Raw genomic sequence first — 22,532 nt, forward strand, 5'->3', positions numbered from 1 at the left:
AAGAATATACAATGAACCATCTTGTGGAATACGAAGCCGAAATGTGTATCAAAGAATCAGAAGTTGTTTTGAACTCATTTGAACGAGAAAAGTGCGGAAAGAAGCTAACGCTGTGAGTAACGCCGTATGTCGTTCTGCGCTGACCTCAAGCGCGGTCATCAGCTGCACATAAAACGCAGCAGTTAACGCGTCTAGCTGCTCCTTTTCTCTATTTTGTCTGATTCCTGCTTTATACTGAGGCGGTTGTTTGTTTGTTTTTTTCTCCTGCGCGCTGTAGGTGCTTCCACAGAATGCCGGTGACATTAAGCCCCTGGGAAGAGACAAGGTAATAAAGCCGAGGCCGACTCGATAAGGACTACCGGCCTTATCTCGACCGCGTTTGTGTGAAACTGCGCTCCTGATTTCTACCGTCCCTCCTTTTTTTTTCTTTTCTTTTCAATTAGAATGAGTGAAAAAAAAAAAAAACTTTAGGAGAACAGACTTGATCATTTCGTGCTCGCTCTTTCGTTTAGCCATCGCACGCTTATTTTAGTTGGTCGTTTTTAAATCCTTTACTGGACGGCCGATCCATTTTCATGATCCGCCTGCGGCTCTTACGTGCAAAATGTCCCTTGATGACGCTCCTAAAACGTCGGTCGGTGTAGCAAAGGCCCGGCTCTGTAGCTTTTGTTTCGAGAAATCGTGGCCTGAGAGTGGTGGACCGTCTCCCTCTTGGCGCATTTCGAGCGCTCCGCTGTCGCTGAACCGCCGGCTCTGGAAGAAAATAAAATAAAAAAAGGTGTTGGAAAGCGAGAAGTCGAAGAAACTATTGTCGGAGGTGCTATCACCATCGGCGAATGACGCAGTTGTTCGGTGCCGATAAAACCGCGAGGGATCGGACGTCGTGCTAGCTTTCTACTTATCGCCCTGTTCGATGCTTTGTCGCTTTTCGACGTGTTTATGCTATCTTGCTCCGTACTCTTTTTTTTTTTTTTTTGGATACATTACTGCGCTTTCCGCTCACGGCCAAGTATCGTAACGTTCGCTCTCTTTCGTCTGTATCGTGTGCGTATTTGAATGTGTATATGCGCGCGTCCTTGCTTCTGTTGTTTTGTACAAGGTAAGCGTCTGTGTGTCTGTGCTATGCGCGCATGCGCGCGCAGCCAGAGAATAAAATAAAACATGGGCTGACGTTGCTCAAATACGCGCTGCGCATCTGTGAGCCGTTCGACCACGCGCCCCCTTCCCTGTCTTCCCTTAGCGACGTTGTAAGCACGCATTTGCACTCAGTGAGCGTTCTCCGAGGGCCGTTTCTCATATCATGGAGCATTTCTCGAACAGGCGCCGAAAGCATCGGGGCACGGCTGTCGGTTCTCGTGTTATGATTTCACTTGCGAGTAGTGAAATAAAAAATAAAAAGACAGCTGGTTTCGCGCTACGTTTTTTCTTTTTCAATTCAAATTCTGTACTTCATTGCGGAACTGGGTCACGTGCACGTCTTCTTGACGCGGGCGCCACAGGAAAGAAAAATGAATAAAGTTTGCTTCTTTTTATGCATCTTTCATAATCTCGTTGAGAGAGAACAGTGAGCGTCACCCCGCGATCCGCCTCGCTTTAGTCAGACTTCAGACCTAATAATTGGCAGCGGAGAAGGCTCAGAGAAAGAGTGTCGGCCAGAAACCTCGTTAGCGTGCTACGCAGCGTAATCTAGTTCTGAGTAATATGGACGGGAATTTGTGCTTTAATTGCGTAACGGCGTGATTTCGCATGAAATGTGAATACCCGAAGCGTCCGCGCGCGTATGGTCCCCCGAAAGCCTGTTTCTCTCTCTGACAGTAATTCCCTGATTTATTACGACTGTCTATGTGCACGTCTTTTTTTGCTCTTTTGGGCGCTCATTTTTATGAGCCCGCTTCACGAGGACGCATCAGAAGCACGGGAGAAAGAGAAAATACAGCACGGGGAATGTGGGCGACTGAAAAGTGAGGGCCGGGGAAAACGGCCTAATGTCATCTATTGCATGCCCGTTGGGAAGAGACTATGGAAGGGAAAAAAAAAAAAAAGAATGGAAGCCCTATGGGGAACGAGCCAGCCAGGCTCTCCGTCTCGTCCATGGCAGTAGTAGCTCTGGCGCTATGTGTATTCGTTAATACCCGGGAAGCTCGTTTTAAATGGCCCATTGTTCGATCGAGCAGGGCCCGAAGCGGAGGGAGGCAAGGCAGGAGGAGGGTGCTGGAAGAGCAAACAAACAGACGAAACGAGAATGGTGGGACAGCGGCTCCCGGCTGAAGGGAGCCGACCCCCGGTGGGGGTATAAAGAGGGAAGGGGGTGGATTGGCAGGCCCTGCGAGGGGAGATAGGCTCCGGTGGCTCGTTAGTATTCACCCCGCATGGAATCGTTTTGAATCGGATGGCCGCCGTGCCTCGTCTTTCCTCCAGTCCGCGTTGCTGCTACGAGGGCAAAAGGGGCAGGATCGCCGGCTTGCTGCTTCGCTCTCCGCTCGCGCCGCGTTCGTTTGCTTCCGCCGCAAAGCGCGGAGGTTGTGCGGGAAAGGAAACCTTTGAGCCGGCCGCGAAGGAAGCCGAGACGCGCATGCCCCTTTGACGGCGGGGAGCGCTTTTCCCGCCCTCAGCTCTGGACCCCAGATGCCTTGGCGCCGCCGGAGAGTCGTTTATTATGTTTATTGGTTCTGGTGTCTTTCTCTCTCTCCAGCCTTTCCCGTGCGTGGAATCGTAATGCTGGCGCTGGCCTTTGCCGCTGGCCTTTGCCGCGCCCGCTACTGCCTTGCGCTGCGTGTGTGTGTGTGTGCGGGTAGACGCCGATGGTGAGCCCAGTCCTACGCGAAGGTTCATTCGGCCTGCGGCTATTGCCGATCGTACCCTTTCGCCTTCTCGGGCTTTACGAGCGAGGCTCGCGCCCGCTTCTGCGCGGCTTCTTGAACGCGCCTGTGTAAGAGCTGGAAGAAAGCGGCGCATCGGTATTTTGTCGTTGATTCCGGCGCCTTTGGGAAGGTAATACTGCCACTAATGGCCGATCGGAGCGTCTTTAGAGAGCTTCGATCCGGAACTCGAAGTAATTGGCTTGCTTCGCAAATAAAGCTGGTTCATTGCTTCGTCCGGACTATTTAAAACCACGTTAATGCCTGCTTTGAAGAAGCCTGAACACGCGTGAATTTTGTTGCATTGGCTACGCGGCCTCTTTCCGCGTGATGCTGCTTTTGGTTTCAGCATACGAAGCGAGGGCCCCGTTTTGCATAGAAGCAACGTCTTGTAACGCACCAGCGCCCTCTGGAAGGGTTGCAATGACGACTACGAGAAAAGTGTGGGAAAGTAACAGTGAGCCTCGATTGAGTTACTGCGTCTGCCAGTCGGCTGAGTATGTACGCAGAGCATTATACACCTTTTTCGTATTCCTGCTGTATGTGAGCGGAATTATCGTCTTTTATTTGTGTGTTTATTTGTTGTTGGCTTGCTGTATCAACGCTTGCCGCCTATTAGTGTCATATGCAAAGTGTTGAGTCCACATGAGGCTGCAAAAAAGCTTCATACTGGTGTGGCACCACGGGGACAGGGACAGAGACAGTGACAACAACACAAGTGCTCACTAACAACTGACAAAATTTATCAAAAGCACGAAAAATATATAGACAAAACCAATGGTTACATGCACAGTCATAACACGGTTATGACTGTGTCACTCTGTCTCTGTCCCTGTGGTGCCACACCAGTATGAATTCGTACCAACTCGCCCAATTTTCAACCCTTTTGAAAAAAAGCTTGTAAACGCTGTCATATGGCATCAGTGTTGTTCAAAATAAAAATTTTGTTGTTTCTTACCATGGAACGCCGAAAGTTGAAAACTATGCACGCCGTTATCATCTTTACCTCAATGGTCTATGTTCACAGGCCGCTATGTGCTAACCAACTTATTTTTGAAGTGATGTTTGCTCTGCTGAATATGTACTACTAAGAATAGCGCCAACGATTTTTCAGGCTATATCTGTTGTCGCCTAAGTTGTCGCGGTTTCCTTTCTTTCTTACAATGGGGAGGTTGGCCCGTGGATGCGCGTTTAATAGCATCCGACTTCGATCGCAAGTTTCCTTCGCCGGGAGGCTTCAAAAGCGATTTCCCCGCCCCCTTGCGGGTGCCGTGTAAACGACTAGCCTCTATACTGCACACGTGGCGTTCGCCGGGGTGTCGTTCGCTCCGCACTAATGGTTCAATCGCAAAAGAATGAGGACACACTCTGGTGCTCCGGACGATCGACCCGGAGGAAGATGCGTCCTCCGCCGGCGTGGTGTCGTCGGGTGGCGTCAGCGTTTTTTGAGAGAGCGTCGCCGCCGCCGCGCCGTGCTTCCAAAGTACTTGGTGATAAACTGGCTGCACTGTTCTCTCGCTCCCTCTCACACGTATCGTGGCGCGATGCAGTCTGTGTCCTGCTTTTTGACTTCGCCTCTCTCTCTCTCTCTTCTCTCTCTCCTTTTCGATTTCTCGATGCGGCGCCACTCAGCGAACCGGCGCTACTTACCGAAGCCATTTTTGTCGGCGTCCCCAGGCCCGAACCACTCGCTGCAACCTCTCGACGTCTCTCTCTTTCTCTCTCTCTTTTTTCGCTGATATTTTTTCTTCATTCCCGCAAACTCCGCTACTTCCATCGACTCAGTACTGCACTCAGCGCGAAATCACTTTTTCTGCTCGTGACCGCCGTTTTTTCGCTTTCCTTTTTATACTGCTTTTTAGAGATATTGGAGACAAAGAGGGAAGAAGGTTTGGAACTTGGATCAAATTCCCTCACAGCTTGGAGGACAGAAGAACGGTAACGCGCGCTGACAGCGCAGCGATGTTCGTTCCTTGTTGTGTACTGCCTTCGTAAGCTTACTAAGTTATTCCGCCAACAACTCCATGAAAGAACTGAGGCTGTAGGAAGCAAAACCTTAATTGATGACATAAAGCTGTTGAACTTAAGGAGCAAAGACACGTTTTTCCCTTCCACCCGAAACTCGGAAGACGACTGCCCTAGTCTTGCCTGGAACCCACTCGTCCCGATATTGTGGCGTTTGCTGCCGTCGGTCCATGTTAAGTCTCCAGTTGGGAAAAACTCGCGCGGCGTCACCGTTAGTCAGATTGAGTGGCGTAATATTTTTACACCAATTTTTCCTTGAAATCGCAGACTGAAGCACTCTGCTTCTTTCGTGAACTGGTTGTGAAATGCGGCAATCGAGGGCGTAACGCACCGTGGTGCTTAAATTTTTAATGCGTAAGCGTTAGAACCCCCTTTAGCTCAAAAAGTGTCCGCCGTTGGTGGCGGCCTGTGAAGCCTCGAGGGAGAGAAGGCAAAGTTGAGAGATGGTAAAGGTGAGAGGGAGAAGAAAGTAGAATGAGACAGTGTGTGAGACAGTGGGAGGGGTGGATGGCGAGAAGGAAACGGTTACCAATGGGAGTCTAGGGGTAGGGGAGAGGGGCGAGGGAGTACGGCGTTGCACACTATGATTGCTGGATTGGATCGGGTGAGTGGAGATGGGGCACGGCTTATTACAGTGATTTATAGATGTCACCCGCCACCGTCACGGGGCAACATTAATGCCACCGCATAATCAGCCGCATGAATTGCATTGGTAATCTGTGCCTGTTTTATTATTTTTGTTCAGGAAAATATCCGCTTTTTCTAGATAACATACGATCCAGAGAAAGCTGCGAAGCTTTTGCTCATAGCCTGCTAAATTTCCTGCTTTGTGGGGAAGTATTCCCGCTCTAAGGTACTCCTAAAAAGGGCCGCGGAAAGTAGTTGCAGCCTTCCAAAGCTTTAGTGACACCTTTCTCTTCTAAGGCTGACTTGAAGCATCGCAATATGTGAACGAAATTAAGATATGTTCTCGCTCAGTTCTAGGCACACGCAGTTGACGCTGCTGAATATCAGCAATGCCGACACCGCTATGTACCCTCTCTCGTTAGGGCTGTACTAATTAGCCATTACTAAACTACGCAGGCTGAAGCAGTGACAGGTTTGGGATGATATGCCCGTCTCCCTAACGACGGCGCTTTTTGCCTGGCGTTGAGCGAGCGGAGTCCAGTTTGGGAGCTGCGATAGCAAACTTTGCGTGGCATTGCTGGGGTTGAAAACAGGAAAAAAAAAAAAATAGCGGAGGAAAGAAATGAATCTCTGCCCGTCGGCGTTGTCACCAGTCTACGGGCGAACAAGCACGCACCCGAGACACGCACGCAGCCGGGTGGTGGAAGCGGCCGAGCGGACAGCGGCTGTCTCGCCCGTCGCCGCCTCCTCCACTCCCACGCACGCTGTTTCATAGCTGGGAGAGTTGGGTGAGAAGCACTCCTTCTCGCCTCGTGTTCGTCTGCCTCCCCCATCTGCGGTCGTGCGTCAGACGGCGGCCAACGAAGTCGGCTGTCGCCTGTGCAACGGGCCGCAAGGAATGCGGACAATCTGCGCGTTTGAGAAGAGAACGTCGTCGTCTTGTCCGCGCCCTCTCCTCTCCAGCTCTGCTGTGCTCGTCTCCCTCTCCCAGACTCCTCGAGCAGTGCGATGCCGGGAGTTGACAGTTGAGAAAGTTTTCGATGCGTGCTGCTTGGCGCGGTCCCTGGTTAGAGCCTCGATTCAAGAAACCGCGAATGAGACGGCGCCGAGTCCCAGCGGGTGATTGGCGTAGTGCGAGTTGGATCCCTCTGAGCGCTTTGCAGTAATTGCAGGTTTTATTGTTTTGTTTTCACCGTAAACGAGAGATTTGTGTGGACGGACGACTGCCTTCCCGGCTGTGTTGGCGGTCTGGAGAGCGCGATACGCGCCGTCAGCTTCCAGCGAGTTTTCCTATTCTTATGGCATCGCTGTCGCATTCGATGCGCTCGCGCCTATTAAGGCGTTCTTCCTGATCAAAAAAAAGATCGTTTAAGGGCGGGAATAATGTGTGATTCGCTTTAAAATATTGACGTGAGAGCATGGGCGTGCGCTTTGTTTCTAGCTGCTCCGCGGTAACACTTCTTAGCTTAAGTTGATTTTAAGTAAGGCGCAAAAGAGTCAAGGACAAAGAATGTGCATGAAAACAACGGGAACCATCTAGGTCAAACCATACTAATATTGTAGCAATTCTATCTTTCGTTGTGCCAGCACGTCGCCTCCGGGGCCTTCAGTTTCAGTATCGAGTAGTTCATAATGGTCACCACCTTATTTTTTTTGCGCTCGGGAAACCTTCGCCTCCTGATATCGTAACTTTGATGGCGGCAACGCACGCGTCATTACGAGAATGATATGCGTATTATGCGCGAAATATTCATTGTAATGAACTGCTATTGGGGCTTGCGCAGGAATGTTGTACTTTCAGGTTTTCTCGCTTACGCATAATGAATCGCTTTCCACCCGCGCGGAACCATCTAGTATGGCCCTGTTCTTTTTTTTTTTTTTTGGCGCAGAGGTTGTATGTTTTCTTAGCTCTGTACATAACCTCGCTTGCGATTGCGTAGGCACTCAAGCGAAGGCAATTAATCGGCACCGAGACGACGCGATCGGTCAAGTTACGGCTTTCAGAAAGTGGCTCCGTAGCGAACTACATTTATTCTTGGAGTTTCGCTCCAGCGCGCGCGATCCATTTTCTTGTACCCTTATACCCCGTGCCCCGATACTTCTTTTCATATATTACGCCACATGACCCGCCGGGAAGGCCGGAAGAGTTATTGCGTAATGCAAGCAGCTCCGGCCGCTGCCTTGATTTATGGGGGCCTGCGGTGTTGCGACTTTGTCTTGGCGACATCAGTATTGCGGAGGCGTTTAAGAAGAAGTTCGAAACATGACGAAAGAGTGGCGTCGGTGGCGCGAAAGCAAATAACCCAGCGAGCGGTAATGTTATACGCGGCATAGCCGGGCTGGGCCGCGGCTCAGTGCCTTTTTAAAGCAGGGCGGATTGAACGAGCTCACCGGTAAGGTTATGAGCGACCCTTGCCGTTCGCATAATGTTCCTTGAACACGCGCGGGTGCTGTGTATGCCACTTCTCGCTTCAATCGTGCAGCGTGGCGGAAGTTGTGGAGCTGCTGTTAGCCAATCATTGACTGCTAGAGTGGACTTCAGCTCCGGAGGAGCCAATCGCGAAACGCTCAATGATTCGGGATCGGGCAGTGTACCGGGTCAGTACGGTTCATTCATTCGATGTGGGATTGTCTGGTGTCATTTGTTCGCCGGTCGTGTCAGCAAATCAGGCCCCACAAAAAGTAAAGTAGCCTGCGTAGGGGCTAGTCGACAATTACTGAATGGTACTTGAATGGCTGGCGCGCCGCTCGCTCATGATTCGTTCGACTCATGATTAGCCGGTCAGTAGGTGACGTCGGCTGTAGCTTCTACCACGTTGCACGGTTTAAGCGGTACAGAGCGTCGCTGAAAATGCGACCGACGACGCCGGAAGAACGATGTTTCCGACCGCCGCCGCGCGCCGCTGTATCGCCGATGCTTTGAGCCGACTGCGGTGCACAACTGATGCGACCGAGTCTAGACCGGTCACTAAGCAAGATTCATATCGCGAACCGAAGCGCGCGCTGCTTGCGTCTGCTACGGCGCAATATCCGCTCTCTTAGCAGGCTCGGTTTTCTTTACGCTCCTTCGCTTCCTCTCTGCTTCCGTTTGCCTACTTCCCGCCGAGCGTGCTCGCGCGCGCTTTAAGAGAGAGATGAAAAAAAAAAACGTTTTGCCGCGCAAAGTGATTTCGTTTCGGGCCCGGAACGCGCGGAAGAATCGTCGCCAGCCTTGCTTTGTTTGATGCCCGTCAGGCTCGTCTCGCTAATGCGCCCGGCATTCACTCGCCCCATTGAAAAGGCTGGCGCGTATAGAGGCTCGCATTAGCGAACGTTCACCGACGCCTCCGATTTATGCTTCTGTTCAAGCGGTCCCTCTCGTCTTTCATGGCCTGAATTTGTTTTTTTCTAGCCCGTCGTTCGGGCGATTTGTGCGTCTTTGGCGCTGCTGGCAGTAAATATCTTCCCCCGCTTGGCCGCTTTGCCTCTTTTTCCTTCCTTATCGCTCTTTAGAAGCGTCGCTTGTGTATTACAAGAGAGCGGGCGTCTTTCTCGTCCGCGCGGATTGCATGAGGGCTCGCCTCTTGCGCTTCGCTGACTGTGTAAACAGTGTCCCTTCGTCGTCGTTCGGTTGCGTGTAATGCGTGAATCTGCCCACGAATCTCCCCTTCCACACGCACCCTCCCTTTTCTTTTTGCCTCCTTTCCTTTTCCGCCTCTCCATCCTTCCCTCTGGGGCTCCAATTTCTCGGCCACTCCGGGACGAGTGGTTCGGGCTTATTAAATTGCCCCAGCCTGCGCTTTCCTGGCTCGTTGTTTCTTTGTTCGTTTACATTTTATTACAGTTTGCTGCATTTATTTTGGGTTAGAAGTTGTGATGCTTTAAGTTTATTTTTGTTTTTTTTTGTAATTCATCTATACATGTAACTCAAGCAAGAGAGTAATTGGAAGTACAAGGCGGCTCCCGTTTGGATCTGAATTGGATTAAACAGAATAATGCGTACGTGGGAGTTTGATTTTACCGCAATGAATGTGTTCTGCGAGCGGGTTAGTTGGGGACTTTTCTGTGGCAGTGTGCTTGAATACTCAGCCCTGTGGCGGGAATATTTCGGCGCCTTATTACGCGGATTTTCATCGCAATTGTTCGGGGGATTAAGTGTACCCTTGCATTATTCAAATGGCAGCGCTAGTCATGATGCGCTCGTACCAAGGTTTAAAAGGCTGCCACGTCTAGTACTTGTCCTGTTGCCATTTACCAGCGGTACGCTTTTTCGTACAGCACACATAGATTTAGGCGTGCGATTTCAAATTCTTCCATTCATTCTCCCCGAATTTCTGAAGGAATAATTCTGCATGGCTGGCTGATGCTTGTTTTTGGCGCTTTGTTTTAGGTACCGTGCAGTCTCACTGTCTCAGAAATGGCGGCTGTCCCAAGCCTGTGAAGCCTTCTTGTACTAGCCTTAATGCGCTTCCGCGTGTCGTACCGCGATGCTTCACGGCATTGACATTTACAAATAAAAAAATATCTTAAGGCATGTCAGGTTGTTCGTTCATTTAGTTTTAGTTTCGATGGTTTGGTATGTGCAGAACACTTAAAGCAGGCGACTTCTGCAAAGAAATCGGTAGATAATTTAGTTCCAACCTACGAGATTGTACGTCGCATGTTTTTATCATCCAGCGCGTCTTTGAATTTGATTCCGCCGGCGCCAACACAGACTTCGAATGGAAGGCAGTTGCGGGACCGTCTTGCTATGCAAATGAGCGAGCGTTGGGGCTTCGAAAGCGTTCGTGTTTCCCATTTCGCGCCGCCGTCTGCCTCGTCTTTGGAACTTCTGCATTGTCGTCTCGCATAATACCTACGCGTGTCGGCGAGAGGGAGGCCGTGGTGCTTTGAAAGGCAAGACCCCTGGGACATTTTCCTCAGCGCTAATTTTATTTAGCCTCGCTCGTCGGCGGAGAGGAGGAGAAGGAGATGAACGGAGCGGAAAAAAGCTTCGCGGACATGTCTGGACTGAAAAACGACGAATCGAGAAGAAGACAGTTTAGTCGTAGCAGTGGCTTTGACGTGCGCTCGGGTCTTTTGTTCGGGCCTGGCCTATTTTCCTGCAAAGTATTATGCTTCGCCGAATTCCGATAGAAGAAAGCCGCTTAGAAAAATAATCCTTTAAGTGCAGGCCCGCTGTTTTGCTTTTTACTCTTGGTCGCTCCTGATTCCTTTATGGAAGCGCAGTGTTCTATATGAGACGTGTCCGTAGTAACTAGTTCTCTGATGACATCGCGTCTTTTGGTTATTCTGCTTCTTTCTCGATCGTGAGAACGAAAGCTTTGTCTGACAGCGAAAAGTTTCACCAGACAATACAGTTGGTGTTGTAACGATGCTGACAAATAATTACGTGCCGTGAGACAATTGCATCCCAAATGCCACTGCTGTTGAATATATTCGTGTATTCAGGGGTTGTGCTGACTGCGTTTTTCAAGGCACAAAGATGGCTTCTTCTTGGCGGCCCACGCATGTACTCGTTGCTGAGGCAACCGCAAGCCGTCGCCCTTCGTGTGTTGCCCCCACACGACATAATAAAGGAAGTTATAATGACTTTTTCAACTATGATAATCTGTCCGGCTCTGTTAATCAACTTGCAATAGAACGAATAACATCAAAATGTAGTAATGCGTAGAGTAAGATTAAAAAGCAATGAGTTTTCAATAAACGAAAAGCGTGGTAGCCAACTTGTAAAGCGTGCTTTGCCACAGCATTACTCTTGCTGCGGGGAAGCATCTTTTTTCTGCCCAGGGCGCACGTTTCAGTATAGCTTCGCTGATTTCGTGGCGTCTGCAGTGCACCGCTACTCGCTGTAATAACGGGAGGAGAAAACGCATTTATATCGTACGAGCGGTCAATATTTTAGCCACGTGGGCGTTTATTTCTCCCGAGGCCCTCCCGCTGCTGTCCTTGCAGCCAGCGGCGTGCGTGATTGCCTCGGTTCCCGACTCTCGACCGTTTCCCAGGGGTTTTCCGATAAGTGTGTTGTTCCTCGACCGTTCTTGAGCCCGCTAATCGAACGTGATTGAAGGCGGACCCCGGTGGTGGTGCCGGGCCGCTGCCTCCATTCGCTGTCGGTTCCGTTTCCTGTGCCGCCGGGGTAATTGGGTTTCGGGTCCATTTGTCATCGTGATAGCCTCCTTGTCCGGGCAGGTTTTAAAAACATAAACATTGGAGCGCGATGGACGTGGTCAAGTGAGTGCTCCCTTGGCTGCCGTAAAACTTCCTTTTTTTTTTTTTTTTTTGCAGAGGCCCTTGTATTTTGTATGGTGGAGACGACAAAATTGGCCTGACGGCGGCCATTTGTGTTCCAGTGTCATCGTCGTCGTCGTCAGCACTGTGTCCTTGACTGGTGCCGCAGTTGTGCCGTCAGTTTCGCTTTTGAAGCACGTTTGAAAAACAGGTAGTTTACTGTTACGAGAAATGGTACAGAAGCAATTTTGAGTCCCGTTGCGAAGGTTATCACTAGCTTACACGCTGTTCTTGAAAGCCTGTGACATTTGGAGGCTTGAACGCTGCGCCGCCAAGTGATAAAGAAGTGAAAGAAGGGCGGAACAAACGGGCATAGTACATGGGATCAATAACGGGGTGCCACGATGATGACCAAGGATTGATGCCGTTGTTCGAGCGAAATGGAAGGCCAGACAGTGTTTTGATGTTGTAAGTTAAGCGAAGAAGATGTGGCAGTGATGATTAAGTTCTCAATGTTTTATTGACATTTCCCCTTTATGACGCTGCTGTCTGCCCGAAAAGGCAGCTTAGCTTGTTAAGCTGGGAATATTTGCTTGTCGTTGCCAGTGTAGAAGATACTTCGCAGTCATGGCAAGCTAGGATAGTCGGTTCGGACTGGCTTTGATGAGTTCGCGGCCATGGCTTTGCGTGTTGCCGCAGTGAGGTTAAGCGTAGTTTGCCTTTAAGTTGCGTTATTGACAAGTGTTTTTGTACAGTAGATTCCGTTAACTGCTGGTTCTAAGCTTTTGGGAATGCATTAGGATCCCGTGAATCTTGAGGTGAAAAGTTTTGAAGTCCCATGTCGCAGTTTTTCAGGTATGTAACAACTATATTACTTGAGCGCTTGAGGCAGAAAGGTTCGTATTACTTTATTTTTTTCTCGGCGGTCATTCGGTCATTGTGCAGTGAAAAGGTTTCACTCAGTTATACGCAGTGGTGACTTCGCGCATTGCGTTAAGACTAATCTTGGATGCTGTAAGCTTGGTAACATCTGCAGCTTTTATTGCATTGATTTCTGTTCATTACAGAGCTGTTTTTGTTGCCAAGTGACGGTGTTTTGAATCTGGATTTTCATTACTTTCAAATCGTGTCATTTTCAGTGGCTCTATTCGTGTTTATTGATCGCGTGATAAAAGATTTCACCCGCTCAAACTTCTGGTTTCATGCAAGGGCGTCCGCAGAACTTTTTCCAGGGGGGTGCACCCGATGTCTGGGGATGGGGGAAGCGGTAGGTTTGTAGTCGTTTTCTACTAGGGCATAAATAATATCCGTAATTCCAAGGGGGGGCAACCGCCCCCCCTTGCCCCCCCTTCCGGACGCCCATGGTTTCATGTGCAAATATTATTTAAATTGTCTCACTGCTTGCAGAATAGAACGTGAATGTATCGCCTTCGTATTTAGACAGCATTACTAGAATTGAGCTGAATTTGAAGCATGAATGCGGATAATTTTAATATAAGTTGGCAGTCCTCACCTTAGCGGATCACCGCGCGAGCCTGTGGCGTCATGCAACGCGTTTGAAGCCACAGTACTGTGCCTTCTTCCCAAGGTTTCATGCTTTGCTTCCAGAGGCTTAAGACATACACAGTTCTTAGCACGAGCGTTGACTGTCGTAGCCTAGCGACCGTATCGTTAACGGCCTCAGCCTGTTCAGTGCCGCTTTAGCGCCATTGCTTAGTTCCCTAAATTGCATGTCGTTCCGGAAGGGTTTTCGCCCACCGTAATATGAAAATTGCTCGTGGTTCTACTCCTTGGCTCGATTTGCTGCCAGCGTGTTACAAAGAGGATTTGGGTCTGAGTGTGGCGTGTCTATCTCCTTTCTGAAGCGATTCGTGTGTATCGTGTCGCTGCAGTGTCCTATCTTCCAGGTACACACCCCCTTTTTTCGCTCCGGGGCGCCTCACGTTCCTGGTTTGAGGCAGCGTCGAGCCGCGAACTGCTGCTGATGCTGCACCCGCGCTGCCTTCTTTCAGCTCGCGCTTGTGAAAACGAAAGGTGCTTCGCGGCTGAGCGAAGTCCCGGCGACGCAGCAGCTCTGGTGGCGCGTCGATTAGCGCTCGCGGCGCGCAGAATTAACCGGCCTGAATAATGGACGAGCACCGCGCTCCTTTTGGCGCGCCTTGCTTATCTGCGACGGCAAAAGCGCCTCCGTGGCATTCGGCAGCGCTGCGATGCTCCGCCGCATTGTCGCGGAGCGGTCCCCGGGCGAATTTTCCGAGTCGCGCCTGAGAATTCCGATCCACGCTTGCACGCAGCTCTTTTCGACTAAGCTGGTCCATGTTGCTCTGTGTGTTCTTAACAAGCTCGTAATGGAGGGAAATGGGGGACAACTGTGCGTGGAAGCCTTTTCAGCGAAAAAAAAAAAACATACCTTCGGTAGCAGTCAACTTTTCGTCTACTGAACTCGTTCGCACAGCTTTTCCTTCATATTACTCGTCGACGCCCCTCCCCGTCTTTAGAACTGATGTGCGTCCGGAAAATCAACTATTAACCGTTTTTGTTTTCTATTGGCATGCCTTCACCTGAAATACTGTGTGATGCAAGCCGAACAAGAGCACTCCTTGCATAATTGAGAGATAGAGGGTGGGGTTGAGCTCTATTTCTAAAAAAGTGGCGGGGGGATATTGAGGCTGCGTCCAAAAGTGTTGCAGCTTACCGTTCGGCTGGGTCCCAATAGCGGCTTGAACACAAACTACGTTTTTGAGTTGGAACTCCTGGTTCGCCTTCAACGCGAAGTTTGTGAAGGCTTGTGCTTTTGAGCACCGGGAGCCCCGTCGGTCTGCTTTGTGTTCTACAGGTTCGCTTAGTGCTTTTCGTGTTTCTTTTTTTTTTTTTTTAACTGGGAAGAGCCATAATTTAGACTTAAACATGCGGCTTTCCTCAGTCTACGTAGAGCTCGCTGCAGTGGCTGAGCAGTGATTTATACGGCAGGTACCTATATGCCCTGTTTGTTTTTCAGTATGCTGCTTAGTGAAGTCCAGCTATCAACAATAGCTTACGCAGTGAGTTTGAGACCGTGCCTTCCGCTTTGCCAAAAGTAGCGTCAAAATTAATGCGAGCATATCTCAAAAACCCGCGCATTTCGTTAACGTTGCGTCTTTTCCTCATCTGCATTCTCGGTGGTTCTTCTAACTACCGTGCTTTCGGCGCTGTACGACCGGGGCCGTCTGTCGCGTTTTAGTCGGATAGCGGCTGGTTTTCCGAAACCGCCCGCGTCAGGTTTTCCAGGTCTCGTTGCGGCTGTGCCGCTTGGCCGCGTTCGCGCGTGTCTCAGCAAGAGGCGCGTCCCTGCTCCAAAGAAGGGCGTGAGACAGGAAAGAAGACGATGAGGTGGAGAAAGGTGCAGGGCGGCACTGCTTCGTCATTCAACTCACGCCCCGAGGAGAGAAGAGAAGAGAGTGGGGGTGAGCGCCCTAATGAGGCTTTAGTCTGTTTACCCGCCGCTCCGGCTGCACACGGGCGCGCGCAGCTCGTCTCCTCGCCTTCTTCTTGTTCTTCCTGGAGGTCCGCTCTTTCTTCCCACTCGCCGCGGCCTCTCCTTTGGCGGGCGCGGCGCGCGCGCGCGCCTGGAGGTGAATGAAGCCGCCGCAATTAAATGAAACGTGCCTCTGCCTTCTTTTTGTTGCGGCGCGAGGGAAAGAAAATGGGGCGAGCGATGCCGAGAAACGTAAGAAAAGTTGGATGGCGGCGAAACACGAGACGGAGGCGCCGCCGGCAACAAAGAGGAGTGCGGAGCGTCGGTGTTTGTTTCGTGCGCGGCGCGAGCCAGCGTTGGGAGAAGCAGCCGCAGCAGCGGCCCACGGTTAAGCCGCACTCAGTGGCGCTGAGCTGACGGAGGGCCTCAGCGTTAGTCACTGTGCGGCGGCGGCTTTGCCGCACTTAGTGCCTCTCCGAAACAAGCCGCAAACGCTGTCCCCTCGGCTCGGAAGCAAAAGGAAGAAGAACGCGACGTGTGTGCTTCTTTGTGCGGGAAGCGAAAAGCTGGCCTTTTCGGCGGACGCATGGCTTCTCTTCTTTAGCGTCTCGGGCGTATTTGTATAGCGGGAGCTAATTTGCGAGCAACTGTATACGGCGGCCTTGGCTGCCGCGTCTTTGGGCCAGAGCACGAGCACGGGCCGCTCGCGAATCATTCTAAAGTTCAGAAAGCTTTGCAAAGACGGTTCCTAATTAGCTTAACTCGGAACGAGTCTAGGCCGTTTTGCTGAGACCCAACGTGGAGTTTATTTTGTGTACAGGTATAGGGTCGAAAGTAAACAGGTCATACCCATCCAGCAAGAGAGCTGCCAATAAAATAGGGGGAGGGGGTTCAAATGATCTTCATTTCGGGGGAGAGGTGGCTTTCGGGGCCCCATTTGGATGCATGTCTGCCCCGGAATCTTGTTAATTTTGTTTTGTGTTGTCAGGCATCCCATATTCCGGCCTTCTCTCTACGGTTAATTCACATTAGTGAAGTTCCTTTTAGCCGGTAAATAAATACGTGCTCCTGGAGATCTTAAAGGCAGCTTCCCGTGCTACATCGTTAAAAACAGATCACCGTCGCAAGGGCGTAGTCACTTGGGGCTTCGGCTACAATCAGGTGTTACTGAAGGGGAGGTTATATATATTTTTAGGCATCTTATTTTTGTTGACGAAACCTTTTATTTTTGGGCGCAAAAGGCCTCGGAGGGAGTCCTGCCCAGCAGGGGACATTATTGATGAAAGTAACCGCATATTTGGAATAAATACGTGCAGAAAAACATCGCGAATGTCTTAATTAGGTTTCGTACAATTGCGCTTTTGTTAAATTTCTTTTTCACTTTCACACGCGTTTGGTATTTATTGATCAGCTGTCGCAGGTTTAAAGAGTAGGTGGGAGTGACACGCATTCTTTCAACATGACAACGCCTGCTGGCGCCATGTTGAGACTGCGGGGGAAAATTTTGAACGAGATTTGTTTGGGCGTTACACTGGAGCGTGTTCCTGGAAACTTTTCTATGTTTCCCCTACGGTGATAGTGGCTGCACAAGGTTCTGAGCACAGAAAGAAAACCAACCCGTAGCTTTTTACCGAAAGGTTATATACGAGTATCTTTACTTCTGGTATGTTTCACCCGCCTACTGGTTAACGGCAAGAAACCTTAACAAAGCAAAAAAAAAAGGTAAAAGTATTTGTATCTGGCAAACCACGGTGTTGATCGTTCCTGCACTTTGTCCTCATTTCTAATATGCATTTTAGAAGGAAGGAATTGCCACTCGACGATATTTTCTTTCTCTTCTCAGCTCTAAAGAGCGAGAAAAACACATTGTATTCTGGCAGTAGTCCGCATTTTAACATCCTATTTGCATCATACCCTTACAGTGTTGCAAGCTCCCTTCAGTCACTGGCCACATGAGTGATAGGGATAGTTTTGCTTCCAGTCAAGTTTGCTTCCAAAGTAGATTCATTACTGGTCGGCGATCTTCTGACTGTCGGAAGCAGCCCCGTCGGCGTGGTTTGCGCGCAGGAAGTAAACTTCCGCTACCAGTCCCAGTGCGCCGCCAGCATCGCTCTATCGTCTTCCGCGTTTTCTTTGCTTGATGGCGATGCTGCTGGGGCTTGTCCTCGCTCCGCGGCGCATGCCGTGCCGGTGGGCGTCCTGCTCGGAATGTGTGTTTACCCCCGAGAGAAGAGAGAGAGGTAAAGAACAAGTGAGAAAGGCAGAGAAGGAGTTGGGGGGGGGGGATAGTTTCTGTGCGCGCTCCAGATCGAACACAGCCTCGCGTGGGATCGACTGGCGAGAGCCAGACACGAGTGTACCACGTACGGCGCTGGCGTAGAGGGAGGGAAGGTCGGTCGTTGTGCTGGCTTGTGTGTGTTTGCGTTACACGCGAGTCGTCTATTGCGAGCGAGTCCGAGCTATTGGCTCGGCTTGGCTGCGGCGGGCCGGCGATTAACCGGGCTGCCGAGCTGCGACGCTTGATAAAGCGACGGCCGCGCGTGGAAGCCCTGCGCCGGAAACCGATCAGGCACCGCACGGAGCCGGGGCCCGGGCTTCCCACTCCTGGAGCGGCAAAGTGGGGCCCGTGGACGCCGAAAACACGCTTTCTGCCTTACGACGCCTGCCCGCAGAGTCGAGGGCTATTTTGGCCTCCACTGCATCCCTCCCGCACCGCTTCTGCTTTCGCTGCTGCTGCTGCTGCAAGCTTTACTTCTACTGCCGTGTCATTTTTTAGCATTTACTTTGCTTGGTTGGCGTCTCGTGCAGTTGCCTGTGCGCGCTGCTGATGCTGGTGCTGCCCTGCACTGGTATCTGCGGCGCGTGGCTAATGACGCTTCGACGTCGGGAGTTGGTCGGCTGGAAGGACGGACCACTCCGCGCGCTTCCCCCCCCCCCCCCTCCCTTCTCTGTTTCCCTTTTCCCTCCCTGCCTCCATTTCCACTTTACTGCCTTGTTCTTATTTGCTCTGCTGGCTGGCCGTTTGTTTGGTTCAGTACTAGGTTCTGGCTCGTTGTCCATTTGCCTCGAGAAGATCGAAGAATGCGGCTTCGTCTGAGGACGCCCTGTATTTCGGTTATTGATCGCTGTTAGTATATATACACATACACGAAATAAATGCCCGTCTTCTCGAAAACCTTCCTCATGTCTCATCTTCGGAACATTTTTGTAGTGTGGCCTTTCAGCTGGCGCTTCTTATGCTTTATTCGGGCTTTATCTCGAGAAAGAAGCGAGATATGTGCTCTTCCACTGCTGCGGGACAAAAGGGAAGCAGAAAAAAAAAACATTGCGAAACGCCGCCTGCTGCCGCACAGAATCAGGGAGTGAAAAGGGGCCCCTTGCGTGATCGTAGATGTTGGGTGAATAGAACGCGTCCTGGGAGCATCCCGCTAGGCTTTCTCGGCCTTCCGTTCCGTGCGTGTCACGTTGGTCGCGTGTCTTGTTAGGCTTGCGTGGATGCTGGTAATGTGCGCCGAGCGCACGTTTGGTTATAGTTCTTGTTCGTATTTGTTTCTTACTTTCGTGGCGTCTTTGATGCTAGCGTCGGAAAGATTCTAAAACCGTTTCTCTCACAAAGTGCGGTGCTTTATTTCGTAGCGGATTTGACTTTGAGCGCTTGCTTTTACGTTGCTGTTTCTCGGCCGATTTTTCGCTCACAACGCCGGATTTTCTGCAGAACGAAAGCCTTAACTCTATCGCGCTAATAGCTATCTCAGCGCGGGTGGGCACTCGAACCGTGCCGTGAGGGAAAGATGAAGGGATGAAAACGAGTTGTAGGGATAGAAACAACTGCAAGTTAATGTCACGCGCATGTTCAGGCCGTGCATTGGTGGGCCCAAGCGCAGGTCCTGCATCCTACGCTACGCTCTTTGTATTCAATTGCTTCGAAGTCGAACAGACTCCCAATAAATTTAGATTCTGCCGAACACTGTGCGCAGGCCTATTGACATTCAGCGAAACGTTTCTTGCGAGCACGTAATTCAAGTTGGCGGTGGAGGAGGCGTTCTCCGTGGGCGGCGTCAGCGGAGCGTGGAAGGACGGCAACGTGTACTGCAACGTCGTTGTAGGAGGAACGCGTCGTCTGTCTCTCCACCCTTTGTTAGGCGCCGATACCGTTGTGGCCGACGCGCTCTGAATAAAGCGACGCCGGCCAGCGAGGGTAGGGTAGGTTGGGGAAGGAGTCTGAACCCCCTTTCTTCCTTCCTGCGACGCTCACATTTCACCCCCCTCCCATCGCATCGGCATTCATGGCCAGGGCTGCGGTTTCCACATCGGAGGAGAAAACCGACCGTTCCTTCCCCGCTTCGTCGTCCTCTCCGGACGCGCAACCACCGTGTTGGCGACTGTCGCCGCCTTTTCCTTCCGGTCCGGCCACAGCCCCGGGCGTCCCCGCTCGTTTGACACGCCGAGCGGACCTGCTCAAAGTTTACGAGACCGCGCGTATTGTCCGGTTGTGGACGTCGTTCCTTCGGTGCCCGCGGTTGTAGACGACCGCGCATTACAGGCGGGATATGCGTCGTTTCCTTGGCACCGGACGCCTCCTCTATACACCGTGTGATCGGTTGCGGTGGTGGCTGTCGTTGGGGTCATGGGGAGAGGACGAACAACGAGGGTGGGGAGAAGTTTTCGATGGGTCGTATTTTCTCTTGTAGCATTTGCAGTTCGCCTTTTCAGTCGTGAGCGTTTCGAAACACTTCGCTGGATTGAGGCGATTGGTCAAGAAGGCCCTGAAAGGCCCAGTTCTCAATAGAGCCCCTGAATCTGTGCGTGTGCGTTGTTCTAAGCACGAATGTTACTAGCACCGTGGTCTTCAGTTTGAAACGGAGCGGTGTAGAGTTGCATGCAAGGCGACGAAGACCAACGTATCTCAATGCAAAGATCAAAAGAGACCTCTAGCATGCTGTATACCGTGTCACCATTACCGGTACCAGAGTACCAGGAACACGACTGCGCATGCGTGACAATTACCGAAGTCGACCACGGTACAGCGCACGCACTTTTTACCGTGATACTGTAATCGCCGACGGCTTACGCCTTGATTAGAGTAGAAATTCGAACTTTCTGACATCTCACTTGCTTCACTGTCCACGAATCCTCATGTTTCCGATAATTAGTGGCATATTCTCGGATCGAAGCTTCTACTTCTTCGTGTAATGTCATACAAGTATACATCGCCTGAAATAAGGGAATAATTAATTACTCATTGAAAAATCCGCCGATGCCGAGCGTAGCGCGGCGGCTTGTGAAGCGAGTGACCCCACGATTTGCACTTCAGCGAAGACTCGTAGGACCATTTGATCAAGTGACAGACTACTTGGGCAGAATCTTATCAACTCATTTCACTCGCGTGCTTTAGTTATGGCAGTGTGCGCTCATTTGAGAAATTTCAGAACGAGTAAATGTGCTTCGACAGTCGGCTTTACGCGGCCGGACGGCGGTGCTTTTATGCCTATAGTGCGCCGGAAGATCCCTTGTAACTGAATAAGCGTACTCTATACAAGTCCGAGAGGAAAGTTTGGGGCTAGAAGTAGGTTTTGTTTGCTTGTTTCAAACCTTGTTTTAAAGGCAACGATGTGATATTTAAGGTCAAGTGATACCGCCATGAAACTTAATTTTTTTCTCATAACATTTCGAGGTCTATACCTTGTACGTGAGTTGCCTTTCTTCAAAACAGGAAAGGCAGAGCGGTGGTTCTGTTTCCATTGTGTTCCGCGTGCGTGCTGGTCGTCATTCCGCTTCAACCCCTGTTGCGCCGGAATTCTAGCGCGCTGATGGCGGCAATCGTTCCTTCCTTAGCTCGTCCCTCCAAATGGCAGTTGCCTATAAAGCGACCCGGCCAAACGGTATAACAGCGTGCCTTGTGTAGCCTAGGATCTATGCCCGCCATTGGTACCTCCCCCCCCTCTTCGATCTTCGGGCCCGTTTGCCGGCCAGAGTGTACCGGTGTGCGCTGCCCGCCTTCTTAGCGTCCCGATGGCGTGCCCGCGGGTCGGGAAATAAAGGCGCCGTGGCGTGATGCGGCTGGCGTGCATCCCCGCCTTGCGTTATTCGCGGCCGTTTGCCGCGTGGCCCAAGCGCGGGGCGTTGTTCCTCTGCTCTGGGCTTTGCCGTCGGAACGCCTCGGTGCAGCGCTTCGTCGTTCCTTCGCCCTCCACCGCCAGCGCCTCGCTCCCATATGCAGGTCGTATAGGGGCTAGGGTGGGAGGCCACGTCAATGGGCAATAGAATCCTAGAATCCAGAACGGCGTTTCGCCGCTGGCGCCCTGCCATTTCTACATGCCTTCTCTCTTTCTCTCCCTCTTTCTTTCCGTATAGTTTCCTTGTCTGTATGCACGACGACTGCAGTTTATTCCCTAAAAAGGCTGTTCCTTTATAGAGGCACGCAGCGAATGAGAGACTGTATGCGCAACAACGCTGTGCGCAGGGCAAGGCAGGTCGTGCGTGCCGCCCGTTCTGCATGTTTCCATCGTGGCCTCAAAACTTCTGAGCTATTAGGAAAGGGGATGTCGGTTTCGACAAACCTTTCACGAAACTTGGCTCATTGCTGAAGACTCGTGACGTGCTCAGAACGGAGCCAGGTCTATGCGCAATCTTCCGTTCATCAAAGTTGATGGATCCAAGATACTCATTTCAGCGATGGCTAAGCTGTTGCTATGTGTTGCATGTGTTAACTCTCTGGTTCTCTTGTATACAGTGTCGGTTATTTGTTCGGCTCCAAGGCCAACAATTAGACATATTCGGCAATTACTGTTCAGAAAGTTGTACGCCGCTTACGTCTTGCACTACCCTGCTATCCGGTGTCAAGAGTACCCACTGCGATGTGATCTCAAGATCCACGTTACCGATCACACTACTTACATAAGAGTACTGGTCCGAGAGGCCCGTGTACTGGGCGATGTCAGTGCACGTCAATGAAGCCCAGGTGGTCGAAGTTGCCCGGAGCCCTTCACTACGGCGTCCCACACAGCCTTATTCGAAATCTTGCCGCCGGTAATTAGAACACTTGAGACTACTCTCGCTGGGCCGCCGTATGTGAAGCTTCCTTTTAATAATTCGCATTTTTCCGTCTCCTCGAAATTCTATGCAGCCTCATTCATAGCGTCCATCTGAATTTTAATGGTATCGTCGTTAGGCTTGCGGAACCAGCCCTGTAGCGTATAGCGCGTTTGTATCAGCAGCGCGTGCATCGCCTTGTGTCCTATAGTATCTTGCTAAGCACCGCGCTGAACTGGCGGTACCAATAGCGGAGGTACATGTAGGCACGCTTCTTTGGGTTTGTACGGCACGGCACGCAGTGTGACGATTCGCTAATGAAGCGG

The 22,532-nt window shown here is 51.1% G+C and overlaps 1 protein-coding gene across 3 annotated transcripts in view; it reads left to right on the top strand.

Moving 5' to 3' along the window:
* The window catches only part of Pgant6 (Polypeptide N-Acetylgalactosaminyltransferase 6), a 199,381-nt gene that overhangs the window by 90,751 nt on the left and 86,098 nt on the right, over window positions 1-22,532 (top strand). Inside the window, exon 3 of one of the 3 annotated variants that reach the window (XM_089567029.1) lies at window positions 278-325. The exons of the other annotated variants lie outside the window; for them this stretch is intronic. Coding sequence (XP_089423155.1) covers window positions 278-325 — 48 coding nt within the window. The remainder of the gene's footprint in view (window positions 1-277; window positions 326-22,532) is intronic. 3 annotated transcript variants of the gene reach the window in all.

This window comes from Amblyomma mixtum, chromosome 1 (assembly GCF_055824585.1).
Source record: "Amblyomma mixtum isolate Tamu chromosome 1, ASM5582458v1, whole genome shotgun sequence".
NCBI lineage: Eukaryota > Metazoa > Arthropoda > Arachnida > Ixodida > Ixodidae > Amblyomma > Amblyomma mixtum.